This window comes from Taudactylus pleione, unplaced genomic scaffold, assembly GCF_031769625.1.
Source record: "Taudactylus pleione unplaced genomic scaffold, aTauple2 ptg000092l, whole genome shotgun sequence".
NCBI lineage: Eukaryota > Metazoa > Chordata > Amphibia > Anura > Myobatrachidae > Taudactylus > Taudactylus pleione.
The window spans coordinates 13641595-13655996 of record NW_028284494.1 but is presented as its reverse complement, the minus strand read 5'-3'; the positions used below and the strand labels follow the sequence as shown (position 1 = coordinate 13655996).

At 44.4% G+C, this 14402-nt stretch overlaps 1 protein-coding gene across 1 annotated transcript in view; it reads right to left on the bottom strand.

Annotated features, from left to right (window-relative positions):
- The window catches only part of EMB (embigin), a 42175-nt gene extending 29530 nt beyond the window's left edge, over positions 1-12645 (bottom strand). Inside the window, exon 1 of the mRNA XM_088469495.1 lies at positions 12421-12645. Within this exon, the coding sequence (XP_088325621.1) occupies positions 12421-12505 (85 nt within the window). The 5' untranslated portion in view covers positions 12506-12645. The remainder of the gene's footprint in view (positions 1-12420) is intronic.
- Positions 12646-14402: the final 1757 nt, after the last annotated feature.

Genomic DNA, 14402 nt, shown 5'->3' with positions numbered 1-14402 from the left:
TGTATTACACCTGTACTATATTATAAGAAAAGACGTATAGTGCATTTGAGGAGTAATTAAGGGCAAGAGACTGCGAATAAACAGTTCCGTTTTATATTTTCAAGAGAGTATATTGTGCCTATTGATTCCAAACTGAGGGCCATATTCAATTTGAAGCGAAATGTCGGAATCTGTGAAAATGTATCGCCGATGACTTCATTTTCGCCTGTTTTAATTATCCCCGTATTCAATTTCAAAGACTTTTCGCAGGTTCGAAAAGTCTTTGAAAATAGGTGGCGAAAATAGGTGGCGAAAAAAAGTGCAAAATTGGGGTTTAGGGGTACAAGCTTAAAAAAAATAGCCTGCACCCCTGGGAATGTCATTTAAAAATAAACTGTGTCAAAAAAAGTAATTAAGAAAAAAAAAATCGGGACACCCCAAAAAATTAACTTTAATTTTGGGGGTAAAAAAAAAAATTAGGGAACACACTTCTAAAATAGCCAATTTAAAGTATACGGCAGGTGTTTTCTTCATTGTGGGAGTAGTGGCAAGTGCATTTTTGCTGAATTTTTTAAAATCATTTTAGGGACTTAAAAAAATGTTTACTTCACAAAGAGGAATTGCCAGAAGAAGTTATTCGCAACCCTCTCCTAGTGTCGGCTTGGCAAGTATGGCAATTCACACGAAAACAAAGAAACCTCAATAGTCACTATTCTTTATTTCTCCCATTAACCACTTAACTGACGAATTCTTTTTCCAAAAACCGCTCCAAAATTGTCGATTTCTTTTATGATTGAATTAGGTCAAGAACATAATTTTAAACTTATCCACCACTATTTTATATTAAAACTATTTTTTTAAAAGACAGTATACCATAAAAATAGCAATTTGTATGTTATACTGCAGTGATGGCCATTGACAGCTGTACCATCGATGGTTCAACCATCGTTAAAAGCCATCAATTGTTTAGCGACTGGTCGAGGAAATCTGTGTAGACCACAACTACCGATGTTTCGGAAACATCGATTGAGGGTTGCCATCGATGGTGTAACATTGATGGCCATCAGCAATGGCAAACCACTTGTCTTCAGTCAGACTATCGATGGTTTACAAACCATCGATGGTCGGTTGCCATTCCAAATCAGAGGCTCTGTGATATCTATCGATTATATATATATATATATATATATATATATATATATATATATATATATATATATATTTATATATACATATAAAATATATATATATGTGTGTGTATGTATATGTGTGTGTGTGTATATATATATATATATATATATATATATATATATATTATGGCCTGGCCCTTATACAAACTGGCATAATTAGGGAGGAGGAGGAGCTGCTGAGGCCGGAGGGAGTGGCCCTGAACATAGGAGAGCGGCGGCTACCAGAGCCGCCGCTGCTGCTCCTGCACAACAGTGATCACATAGTGATCACTGTAGAGCCGGAGCCGCAGCGGGAGGATGTCCCGCTGGCGGCCCGGATACAGAGCAGAGTGGCGGCTACCACAGCCGCCGCTGCTGCTCCTATACAACAGTGATCACATAGTGATCACTGTAGAGCCGGAGCGGAAGGGTGTCCCGCTAGCGGCACGGATACAGAGCAGAGCGGCGGTTACCAAAGGCGCCGCTGCTGCCTCTTACTGAAGGGGTGGGTCCGGCTGCCCGATCACTTCTGGCCACAGTGATCGGGTCACCGCAGCAGCCACGGCTACATAAGCCCTGGCTGCTGGAAGTTGCTAGCCCATGGAAGTTCGCCGGGAGGGGGGTGCTGACGGTGCCCAATCACTGTGGCCAGCAGTGATCGGGACACAAAGGAGGGAGAGCCGCGGATGTAGAGGGAGCAGAAGGTCCCTCTGATATAGGTGGCAGTGGGAAGATTAACTTCCCATAGCCGCCTAGTGGCCATTTCTGACTGGTCGTATCAGATACGACCATGTCAGGGAAAGCCCAGTCTGGTATGGTCGTATCTGATACGACCGTGCCAGGCAAGTGGTTAATACTCAGTCCCGAATTTCAAAATGGTACTGCTTCATGGCCCTTTAATTCTTGGGAAAGGGGAGAGATTTTGTGGATCCATGCGCTGGTTGACACTGAGACTCGTGAACCGTTTCTTCTAAATATACACTACCTCAATCCCACTTATGGGGCGATCCATCAAGCTCAACAATATGTAAGCTCGGTAATTAGGGTGTTCTCACCTTCGGACTGGTCTAACTCTCTAGATCTTTTATTAGCCCGTCCTATGGGAGGAGGAGGGACGATATCGCTACATTACAAAATTCTTCATCCCCCAGTGGATCATGAAAAAATAACTACGGGTCTTTCTTCTTGGTCAAAGCTATTCCCTCACTTATATATAGATAAACTATTGAATTCACTTTCTTATTCTCAATCTATACTCTCAGCAAGTATATACAGGGAGATGTTTCACAATATTTACCATAGTGGCCATATTTCTCCCCACCGTAGGTTTGTGATGGGAGCATCGGACAATGGTAATTGTCCTAAATGCAGTGCTGTTGAGGCAAATGTTGTCCATTGTATGTGGGAATGTCCCCTGATACGACAGTTTTGGTCATCAATTAATATATCTACCTTAAAAAAAGAGGCTAAAACAACTTTTTTCTTTCCAATTATGGGAAGGGTTCATAGATACATTAGCCACATCTATTAAACAACAAATTTTCAATTGTTTTAGATACACTTCATGGTACGAGACTCGAATATTGCTTAATGACCCTCCGATCATATTTAATCCTCCAGGTTCATATTAGAAAGACACCTAATTATATTATTTGGAGAGGAGAGAGGGGAGCCAAGCTGACCATGTCCAGGGAACAGGTTATAGCTATATACATTGTACTATTATGCGTTTGTTGGATATATATTATATGTAATATCAACTGAAACTGCTAAATGTTTTTCTATGCTCTGATGAATAAAGTTGAAAAAAAAATGTTTACCCCCATTTTCATGTACCCCAAATTTGATAGGAATAGTTATTTTTCCCCCCAAAAAAATCTAAGTGCTATTCTTCACCACTTCTTCATAGCCTCAAATATGCACCTGCCGCGGCTATTACAAACCCCGACTTCCTTCAGCAGGCAAAAATGGGGGTTCCCATAGTGATCCTCCATTTCTGGACATCTTTAGGGGGGTCCCAGGCACATTTCCTAAAAATACCCGTTATTTTTCACAGATCCAATTTCGCCGGGTCCCGTTTTCGCTCCTTTTAAATTGAATACGGGGATAAGCAGGCACGCGCCCGATACTTTATCCCCATTCTAACCTCCGCTGTGGAGCGAAAAAGTCCAGCACAGATTTTTCGCTTCCAAATTGAATATGGCCCTGAATTGGAAACAACGGTAAAGGTTATTATAAGGTATAAGATATTAGAACATGAAGGTCTGATCTACTAAGGACAGTAGACGTCATACTGTTAAGTTCAAAGAGGCATTCCAATTACATTATATGTGGAACTAATAGTCTATTACTGATCTATTTCTCTATTAATGTGTTACTATCTCAGTGAAGTAATTATCTCATTGGATGTTCGATGCTTATAGTAAGACATCCACAAGCAGAAATGAAAGACTGAGGAATGTATCCATTAGTCTGTTGTTTCTAAGGGCAAACTGACCTCCACAGATCTCTCACTCCTCATTGATAGCTATAGGCTAGGTGAGGAGCAGCAGAGTGTGAGGTTTAGTTCTCCTACCCTGACCTTCCAATATTTCTCTCTATACATTAAATGTTTGTTTCCATTCCACAGAAGGTGGCAAACTTGATGTACTAATAAGTAGGCTATGTAAGCCAAAGATACATTATATTACATTTAATATTTTGCCACATGAATGAGGTTCTAGAGGCATTCATACCTCTGAACATATTGATTGAATAATCTCTGGTGTTTGTCCCTATTAGGACAAACAGGGTGAACTACAAATCTAAATATAATTTTTTTATTTATTTGATTTACTTATGTTTGTTTGTTATGAAGTGCTTGGTGCAATAGCCATGTTGCTTTTTCCATAATTTTTTTAGAAATACTTGAAAAGTTACATTTTAATAAATTAAATTTCCATAGAGTGCTCACAAAAACAGAGTTCTTTCCCTCCCCCTACTTTTTAGCCTGAAGATTATGTTATGAAATATTTTTAACTAGCTGGGATACCCGGCGTTTCCCGGGTTGAAGACTGGACCCTGAAGTACACCTGCAGCTTTTATTTGTTTACATTGTCCTTGCCTATAACCTCATTCCATTGATCCTGAAAAGGACCCCACTGTTGGCTTACATGCATGCAAACAGGTGTGTAACTACTGTGGGTGCAAGGGGTGCGGTTGCTATGCTGCCTGAGCTGCCTCTGTGGCCCGCCGCTACCCCTGCACCCAGACATGTACAAAAGGTGTGCCAGTCCAGTCAGGGCCGCCAAGGGGGGCCCGGGTGTCATCGATGTTGATTTGGTGCTGACCCGCCAGCTTATTACAGCTGGCACACTAGCAGGCAGTCATGGAGAGACAGCGCCACTGGTTGCAAGGCAATCAGAGCTCGCGGACTGGAAGCCAATCAGCAGTGGCGGCTCCTGATTGGCTTGACTGGCACCAGATTCAAATTGCACCGGCGCTGTCTGTCCATGTTTGCCGCTGCCTGTCGGTGCGCCAGCCCGGCCCCAAATCCACACCTGCTGGCTGCTGATGGCACACATGGGGAGACGAGAGGCTGCTGGAGTGGCACTGGGAGGTGAGTTGCTGAGGGAGGCATAATATGCAAGCGGCACTACTATTGTGTGGAATAATGTGTTTTATGGGGCACTATTACTATGTGGCATAATCTGTAAAGGGCATTACTGTGTGGTATAATGTGTAAGGGGCATTACTGTGTGGCATAATGTGTAAGGGGCACTACTACTGCATGGCATAATGTGTATAAGGGGTACTACTGTGTGGCATAACCTGAATTGGCTCTGTGTGGCATAACCCAAATGGACTCTGTATGGGGGCAAATGTATGTGGGTTTTTTTTACCTCTGGAACGGCCCTTTTAAGATCTTGCTATGTGGCCCACAAAGTTCTAGTTATGCCCTTGCATGCAAACACGGAGGCTCTGGATTTAATATGAACTTGCATGAGTCATCATGTTTGCTCAGTTTGAGGTTAAAAAAATACTTTTGTAGCTATCTCACAGGTTTTTGGCAGAAGGTCAGTTTCCACTGAAGCCAGCCCCAGAATCTGTGTAATTTAAGAATGTCCCCATTTTTAGAGATTGTGTGACAGTGTGTGGCACTGGAGGCGTTCAAACCTAGGCAAAAAACCTATCCTGGTCAAACTACACCACCATGCCAAATGTGGTGGAGCTAGTTCCAAAATTTGGGCCATGCATAAAGGACAAACAGGTGGACAGACAGACACGCTTTCTTGCTTATTATATGGATCATTTTGTGCATTAAGCAAAGTTTGTTTACATTGAACCATGAAAAAGCAGAGGTGTCACCAGGGCCAGTGCTAGGGTATTTGGTGCCCTACTGTAAACTATAAATTTGCGCCCTCATATAGTTAGCATTCAAATAATTTCCAAAGCAAATGCAAATGACTCCATTGGTAAAGTGTTGACTCCATAGTTTGGGGTGATAGGTTTGAATCCTAGGTGAAACTGTATTTTAAAGTAATGAGACTGTGCTTTAGCTTCATATAGTTAACATTTACAGACTTTTATTGTCTTAGCAAATGGCTCAATTGGGAAGGTGACTGACTGCAAAGTATGAGGTGCTAGGTTTGAATCCCAGGTATGACTGTATTTTAAATTACTAAGAATGTGAAGTAGCTTCACCGATTTACTTGTAGCAGCAAATTGCTATCTTGGTAAGGTGTCTGACTGCAAATCGTAAGGTGACATGTTTGAGTCCCAGCTACAGTATGATAGTATTTTAAATGAAGGCGTATATGACTGAAGGTGCTTAGGGTCAGAGGGGTAGGTGACCCCAGCAGCAGAGGTGAAGGGAGAAGATGCCGGGACTCACAGAGCAGGAAGCTACATTGCTGGTGCAGAGTGTGGCCGGGAATCACATATTAGTAAACAACATGGCCAGTGCAGCAGAGCGGGAAAGGAGCCTCCCGGCAATGCTTACTGCATGTAGTAGCAGAAAATCATGCTGCTCTTAATATAAGAACTTTACAGTGTCCTTCTAGTATAAACCTTAGTAAGTTCCAATTATGCCACAGGAGACTTTACCTGCACAATTTAAAAAAATAAAGGTCCAGATAAACTACAAGTTCTTCAATGATAATACTTATTTCTAGATATACTTTTAATTTTCTTTCTCATCTATTAGCACTAAGGTCAGAATCTAATCCCTACATACACTACCTTCCAAAAGTTTGGGATTACTTAGAAATGTCCTTATTTTTTAAAGAAAAGCACTGTTTTTTTCAATGAAGATAACATTAAATTAATCAGAAATACACTCTATATAATGTTAATGTGGTAAATGACTATACTAGCTGCAAACGTCTGGTTTTTAAAGGAATATCTACATAGGTGCATAGAGGCCCAATTCCAGCAACCATCACTCCAGTGTTCTAATGGTACATTGTGTTTGCTAAATGTGTTAGAAGACTAATGGATGATTAGAAAACCCTTGAAAACCCTTGTGCAATTATGTTAGCACAGCTGAAAATGGGTTTGCTCAGTAGAGAAGCTATAAAACTTCCTTTGAGCTAGTTGAGTATCTGGAACATCACATTTCTGGGTTCGACTATACTCTCCAAATGGCCAGAAAAAGAAAACTTTCATGTGAAACTCGATGTCTATTCTTGTTCTTAGAAATGAAGGCTATTCCATGCGAGAAATTGCCAAGAAACTGAACATTTCCTACAACAGTGTGTACTACTCCCTTCAGAGAACAGCACAAACAGGCTCTAACTATAGTAGAAAAAGAAGTGGTAGGCCCCGGTGCACAACTGTGCAAGAAGACAAGTACTTTAGCATCTCTAGTTTGAGAAATAGACGCCTCACAGGTCCTCAACTGGCAGCTTCATTAAATGGTACCCGCAAAACGTGTCAACGTCTACAGTGAAGAGGCGACTTCGGGATGCTGGCCTTCTAGGCAGAGTGGCCAAGAAAAAGCCATATCTGAGGCTGGCCAATAAAAGGAAAAGATTCATATGGGCAAAAGAACACAGACATTGGTGAAATTTCTTCAGATTACCTCAACAAATTAACAGCTAGAATGCCAAAGGTCTCCATTGCTGTAATTGCTGCAAAAGGAAGTCTTTGACAAAAGCAAAGTTTGAAGGACAAAATTATTATTTCAAATAAAAATCATTATTTCTAACATTACCAATGTCTTGACTATATGTTCTATTAATTTTGCAACTCATTTGATAAATAAAAGTCAGTTTTCATGTAAAACACAAAATTGTCTGGGTGACCCCAAACTTTTGACCGGTAGTGTGTGTATTATAGTTGCTGTCTTCCAGTTCAGAAACCACAGCAATTTCAGACAGATATGAAGCAGTGGCCGAACTAGAGAGTGGTGGGCCCAGGTGCAAGAATATGCTTTGGGCCCCCCTATGCAGTGCCCCCAGTAGTGGTCCCCCTATGCAGTGCCCCTTATACAGTGCCCTCAGAAGTGGTCCCCCCTATGTAGTGCCCCCCAGTAGTAGAGTCCCCTTATGCAGTGCCCCCAGTAGTAGTCCCCCCTATGCAGTGCCCCCAGTAGTAGTCCCCACTATGCAGTGCCCCCAGTAGTAGCCCCTCCTATGTATTGCCCCCAGTAGTAGTCCCACCTATACAGTGCCCCAGTAGCGGCCACCCCCTCTATACAGTGCCCCCAGTAGCAGGCCCCCAATATAGTGTCCCTAGTAGCGGCTAACCCCCCTATACAATGCCCCCAGTAGCACCCCCCCATGCAGTGCAAGGGACAGTGCAAGTGCCCCTTACACACACACACAAGAAAAACCAACACCCAACTGACCGGAATCCCCGCTCCTGCCACGACCGCCGCTGTCCGCTCCTCCAGGCCCGCTTTGCACCATGGGAGAGACGTCATGACGTCTCTCCCATCACTCGCTGTGGGGGGGGGGAGCCGGAAGGTGGAGCTCATGAGTGAGCTCCAGCCGGCTCCCTCCGTGGACTCAGCAGCCAATGAGAGTCTGTCTGACTCTCATTGGCTGCTATAACAAACACGCAGCTGCCGCTGGCGGTGGTGTGTTTGTTACTGCTTAGTGCAGACCGATTTTACTGCAGTCTGCACTACACTTAAATACTGTAGGACCCGGGGGACACTTGCGGCGGGTGCAGCGGCTATGGGCCCCTGCACCACAACGGGCCTCGGTGCAAGCCACCGGCTGCACCGCCGCTAGTTCCGCCACTGATATGAAGTACGCTTTGCTTCCTTGACCAATCTTAAGAACTTGAATGACCTTCTATTCCAGCAGCTGCTACAATCTACATTTGTTTTCTAGTGGACTTTATTATATTACTCTATAGATCTCATATTGTGGAAGCCTGTACATAGCTAGTTCAAATCTTTGGTTCTATGGGATAATACCTGTTGTTACAAAGGAAGGTAGTTAAATGGTTGACAGTTATGCTGTAGAGAGTCAAAAAGTTTACAGCATAATGTACAGCAATGTTATATTTGTGGAACCAGCCTGAGATGATTTGTGCATTATGACATGGCCCGTTATCCTGCTGGAAGTTGCCATTCGAAAGATGGGCAGACTGTGGTCATAAAGAGATGCATGGTTGGCAACAATACTCAGGTAGGCTGTTGCATTTAAAAAGACATTATAGGTCAGATGGCATTATAGGTACCAATAAAACTTCCTTACACCACTACATCACCACCACCTGCCTGAACCGTTGAAATACGGTAAGATGGATCCATGCTGTTTGCACTTAATTCCTGGACCTGTCATCTGCATATTGTAGCAGAAATCAAGATTCATCAGACTGGTGACATTTTTCAATCTTCATCTGCCCAGTTTGGTAATCCTGTGCCTGCTGTAGCCTCAGTGCCCTGTTGTTAGCTGACAGGGATGGAACTCAGAAAGAGGCAAAACGTCATCTTGCATGGACGAACATCATCATTCCTGGACAAAAGTCCAGGAATGATGATGTTCGTCCATGCAAGATGACGTTTTGCCTCTTTCTGAGTTCTGTTTTTTTGGAGGGAAAAATCCGAACTCCACGTGCAAACTCGAACCTATCCGAGCCTGCACATCCCTAGTTTTTACCCAAAGAACTGATGCTCACTGGGCATGTTTGTTTTGTTCTCTGTAAACTCTACAGCCTGTTGCACATCCGGAGTGGGCAAGCAGAATGAAGTACAGTAAACCCTAATACAGACAGGATACTGATTGCGGGACTATATCATTGAATTGGTGCCGTCACTTTAGCCGTGGTAAAACAATGTGCGAGGCTACTACAAGTGAATCTAATCTTCTCCACAATATAAATTCAAAGGTGCTCAAATCTTGGTCTGTTGTACACGGAAACACGTATGTACTGTATGTGATGGTGGAAGAGATAGAATACATCAGTGTGTACCTGGGGAGGAGGGGCAGTGATTGTACAGATGGAGGCAATGCATCCCACCACTAATCGCATATATAGCGGCGTTTAGTTATGCCGTATGCATGTACATTTAAGCAAAGGACAGCTCTTCCGGTTAGAGCTGACCTTTGCGGTGTGAGGATTTCCGGGTTTATGCCCTGGGAGTCCTTCTGTGAATGCATGGCCATCGGTCAGCGCATGCGTGATCCCTGGAAGTGATCCTATTCAGTGGCGTAACTATAAATTTTGCTCCCCCATGCCAAAAAAAGTTTCAGGTGCCCCCCCCCCCAAAGATCAAACACACCCAAAGACTAAGTTTAAGGTGTGTGGTTACATGATACAGCAACGTGCCTTACACATTATGACACACTAAGTAATGCCACTTATAACACAGTGTGCCACACCGGAATGCCCCTTACAACACATTATGCCACACCGGAGTTCCCCTTACAACACATTATGCCACACAGCAATGCCCCTTACACATCCCACACAATAATGCCACATATAACACATAATGACATACAGTAAAGTGCTTATAACAAATTTATGCCATGCTGTAATGCCCCTATTTCACATTATGCCACACTGTAATGCCACATACAACACATTATGCCACACAGTAATGCCCCTTACACATTATGCCACACAGTAATGCCCCTAATAGCACATTGTGCACACAGTAATGCCAAATACACATTATGCCCATTACATCCCACCCTGACAGATCTACTTCACCAACCCTCCTTTCTGCTCCTGCCAGTCCGTCACCTCAGCTCAAGACAGGTTGCACAGTTTTTATGTCCGTGTAGAACCAGATTATTGGGAACATAGTTTATAACCTGTAAACTGTGTATCAAATTAGTGCCCCTTATACAGTGCCCCCTGTAGTTGTGCCCCAAAATGCAATGCCCCCTGTAGTAGTGCCCCTTATGCAATGCCCCCTGTAGTAGTGCCCCTTTTGCAATGTCCCCTGTAGTAGTGCCCATTATGCAATGTCCCCTGTATTAGTGCCCCTTATGCAATGCCCCCTGTAGTAGTGCCCCTTATGCAATGTTCCCTGTAGTAGTGCCCCTTATGCAATGTTCCCTGTAGTAGTGCCCCTTATGCAATGTCCCCTGTAGTAGTGCCCCTTATGCAATGTCCCCTGTAGTAGTGCCCCTTATGCAATGCCCCCTGTAGTAGTGCCCCTTATGCAATGCCCCCTGTAGTAGTGCCCATTATGCAGGGCCCCTGTAGTGCCCCTTCTAGTAGTTAGCCCCCTGTAGTGCCCCTTCTAGTAGTTAGCCGCCTGTAGTTAGCCCCCTGTAGTTAGCCCCCTGTAGTTAGCAGCCTGTAGTGCCCCTTCTAGTAGTTAGCCCCCTGTAGTTAGCCCCCTGTAATAATCCCCTGTAGTTAGCCGCCTGTAGTGCCCCTTCTAGAAGTTAACCCCCTGTAGTTAGCCCCCTGTAGTTAGCCGCCTGTAGTGTCCCTTCTAGTAGTTAGCCGCCTGTAGTTAGCCGCCTGTAGTTAGCCCCCTGTATTTGCTCCCCCCCTCCGCGCGTACACAAACAAACACACACACAAAAGAAAAAAACACAAACACTTACCTTTATCCCCGCTCCAGTGCTGCTGCCGTCCATACCCTGGCGTCCGCTCCTCAGCACTATGGGAGTGACGTCATTACGTCACTCCCAAAGTGCTTTGCGGGACCCGGAAGATGGAGCTCACTCCTGAGCTCCGTCCCCAACGTCCGCTCCTTGGCACTATGGGAGTGACGTCATTACGTCACTCCCATAGTGCCCTGCGGGAACCGGAAGACGGAGGGAGCTCCGTCCTCCGGCTGCTGCCGGGGGTTTGAATAGGAGCCGGGCGCCCGCTGGTAACACACTCAGCGGGTGCCCGGCAGATGGAGGGTGCAGGGGGTGCGGCCGCACCCCCTGCACCCTCCGTAGTTACTACTACTGCCCCCGTCGCCCCCAAGCTACCCAGCGCCTCCAAGCCGCCACGGGGGCTGCGGGGGCAGTAGTTACGCCACTGATCCTATTGGCTTCCTCTCGGGGAAGTCTCCAATAAGAAGTCCATAGGCCTCTATTAGGCAACACCATCTATAGATGGCATTGCCTATCAGTAACACGCTCTGAAAAAGTTTCTCTTTCTGGAACTTGATGCATTTGGTGATTGTGGTCAAACCTCCAAAATCTGCATTATCAGAGGTTTCAACGCATTTTTCAGTATAGAGCATCCGCCCCAGGAGTGACCACTCGCACTCAGATGTCCCTCACTTATCACATTTATCTCACGATAGATAGATAGATAGATAGATAGATAGATAGATAGATAGATAGATAGATAGATAGATAGATAGATATTTCAGCAGGTGAGGGTGAGACCGATATAATGAAGAGCTTGCTTCCAATAAATTTATATGCTTTATATAACGTGATGAAAATGTTCATGTTATTATGGAGACTATAGTCCCAGTGGTGTAAGAGGAGAGCGGTCGCAGGTATCCCCTTCCCCCAATATGCTGAACAAATCAATCTTCCTTTGGCAGCTCTATAATTACCTCCATTCTCCCATGGTAATTCAGGCAACTGTATCCTTATAATAATGCTAAGATAGATAAAAACATACATACCTAATATAGTATGGGATATATAGATAATATAGAGATAGATAGAGAGAGAGAGAGAGACAGACAGACAGACAGACAGATGTAGCATAATTCATAAATTACATAATCATGGTTATATATTGCCCATAGTGTACCCACAGTAAGAGCACTATGTCCCCAGTAGCAGCTCGTCCTCCTGCTCGTCAAGGTCAGTGCTCCCCACAAGGTCGGCCAGACAGTGTGCGGGATTAGGGGGACACTTACCTGCAGTGTTGGGGGTGATGCCCGGGGAAGCCACAGACAGGAGCCCGCAGAGGACAAGCAGGATGCTGGGGAGGGAGAGCCGCATGGTGATGCTGCAATCTGTGAGCTGGGACAGTACCGGCTACTCACACACTACTGGGACCTGCACGTAGCGCAGCTTCCTGGTCTCAGCACCCAGCCCCCAGCACGGATGTAGTGTGGTCACAGTGAGCGATGTAGTGTAGTGTTGAGGGTGACACACTCTCCTCTATGTCATCATACTGCTACATCCTCTTTTACCAAACATCCTTATACTGTAGCTCAGTAGCTGAACACCCGTGTTACCAGCTCGCCAGGCAATGATACACAATGTAGCAGTTGCTTAGATTTCTTCAGTGATAAGTATTATAGTAACAGTGCTGCCCCTGTCAGTGACAGCGTAAAAATGTGTGTATGCTAATTAGTTTTATACTGGATATCTGATTGGGGCACTTACAGTATGTCAGTGGCTAAAAGGTCGACATACAGTATGTTAACTACACAATGTACAGTATGTGAACAGAGTGCATGTCGACATGTTCATCTTGTCGGCATGTACAATGTTGACTTGTAACGTGTCAGCAATTGCCATAATGTCAACATGTTCACAATGCCGACATCTAGCCATCACGTTGACATTCATATGTTGACATGTTAGATGTCAACATTTTGACCATGTCAACAACATAACATACAATAGTCTATGTCTACATTATATGTTGACAGTGAATGTCGACATACGGAATGCACACCATCTGAATAACAACTAATGTATATTTACTCCCTGGTTCATTTGCACCATATCAATGCTGCGCACTGCCAAAATATCAGTATATTTATTGACCATCAGTTTAATAAAAAACAAAAAAATATCTCTACAATAATAAAGGGCTTTATTCAGATTCAGGGCCTGATTCAGAGCCGCTCGTAAGCGGCCGCTCGTTCGCTCCGAGCGATGTTTGCCCAACTGCGCATGCGTACGGATCGTAATACGCATGCGCGAACCAGTCAGTGCGGCCGAAAATCGTTTGTTCGCTAAATAGCGAATGCCTGCTATTTTGAGTGACAGAATGAGGCGTATGTGGGTGGTAACAGGGGAAGGTGCTTGAAAACGGGGAGTGGAGATCCGATCGCAGGCGTGCTTAAAGGTCAAAACGGGCGTTTTATGGGTGTGCATAATTCATACAGCAGCGTCATTGACCACGTCACTGGGTTATTTTATAGCCAGAACTGCTCGCAAGATTGTGGTAGCAAAAACCAACCACAAGAATAGCGAGCAGTTCATACCCTGGTCGATGTACTCGATTAATCTAATAAATAGCGGACATGACGTAGGATGCAAGCGGCCAGGGGGCGTATTTTTTAAAAAAACGACCGCAAGTTTTGTTCGCTCGTTCAGACATAGAGGCGTGAACAGACCGCAAAGAGCGAACGGTTCATTTGAATAGCCACCCCTATTTTCTGGATGAACGACCGCAAATAGCGTCCGGCTCTGAATCAGGCCCTCAGGCCCATATTCAATTAGTTTCACACCTGCGATACTTTTCCGCCTGCCGGACTTTCGCCTACTTCGCGTATTTTAGACACAGAAACTTATCGTGCGCATACCCGCGATTCGCCCAATTCAATTCCAAATGACGCGAAAACGGAGATACGGGAACAGGCGAAAAGTGGTGCCATAATCAGGGAAATCAGCCTGAACCCCCCAAAAACATGTGGAAACTTTGGGGATCAATGTGTTAGTGCCCGATTAGACCTAATGAAACAGTTTGGGATACTTAAGTTGGCACAATTGCCACAAATTAGCGTCTTTGCACAAGTGGTGAAGAATGGCATAAAGCAGTATTGTTTGGAGAAAATAAGTATTCCTGTCAAATTTGGGGTACTTGAATATGGGTGCTAGCATATTTATAAGTTGCTAAAGTGAAGTTATAAGAAACGTAAAAAACGCACCTTCAGCAAAC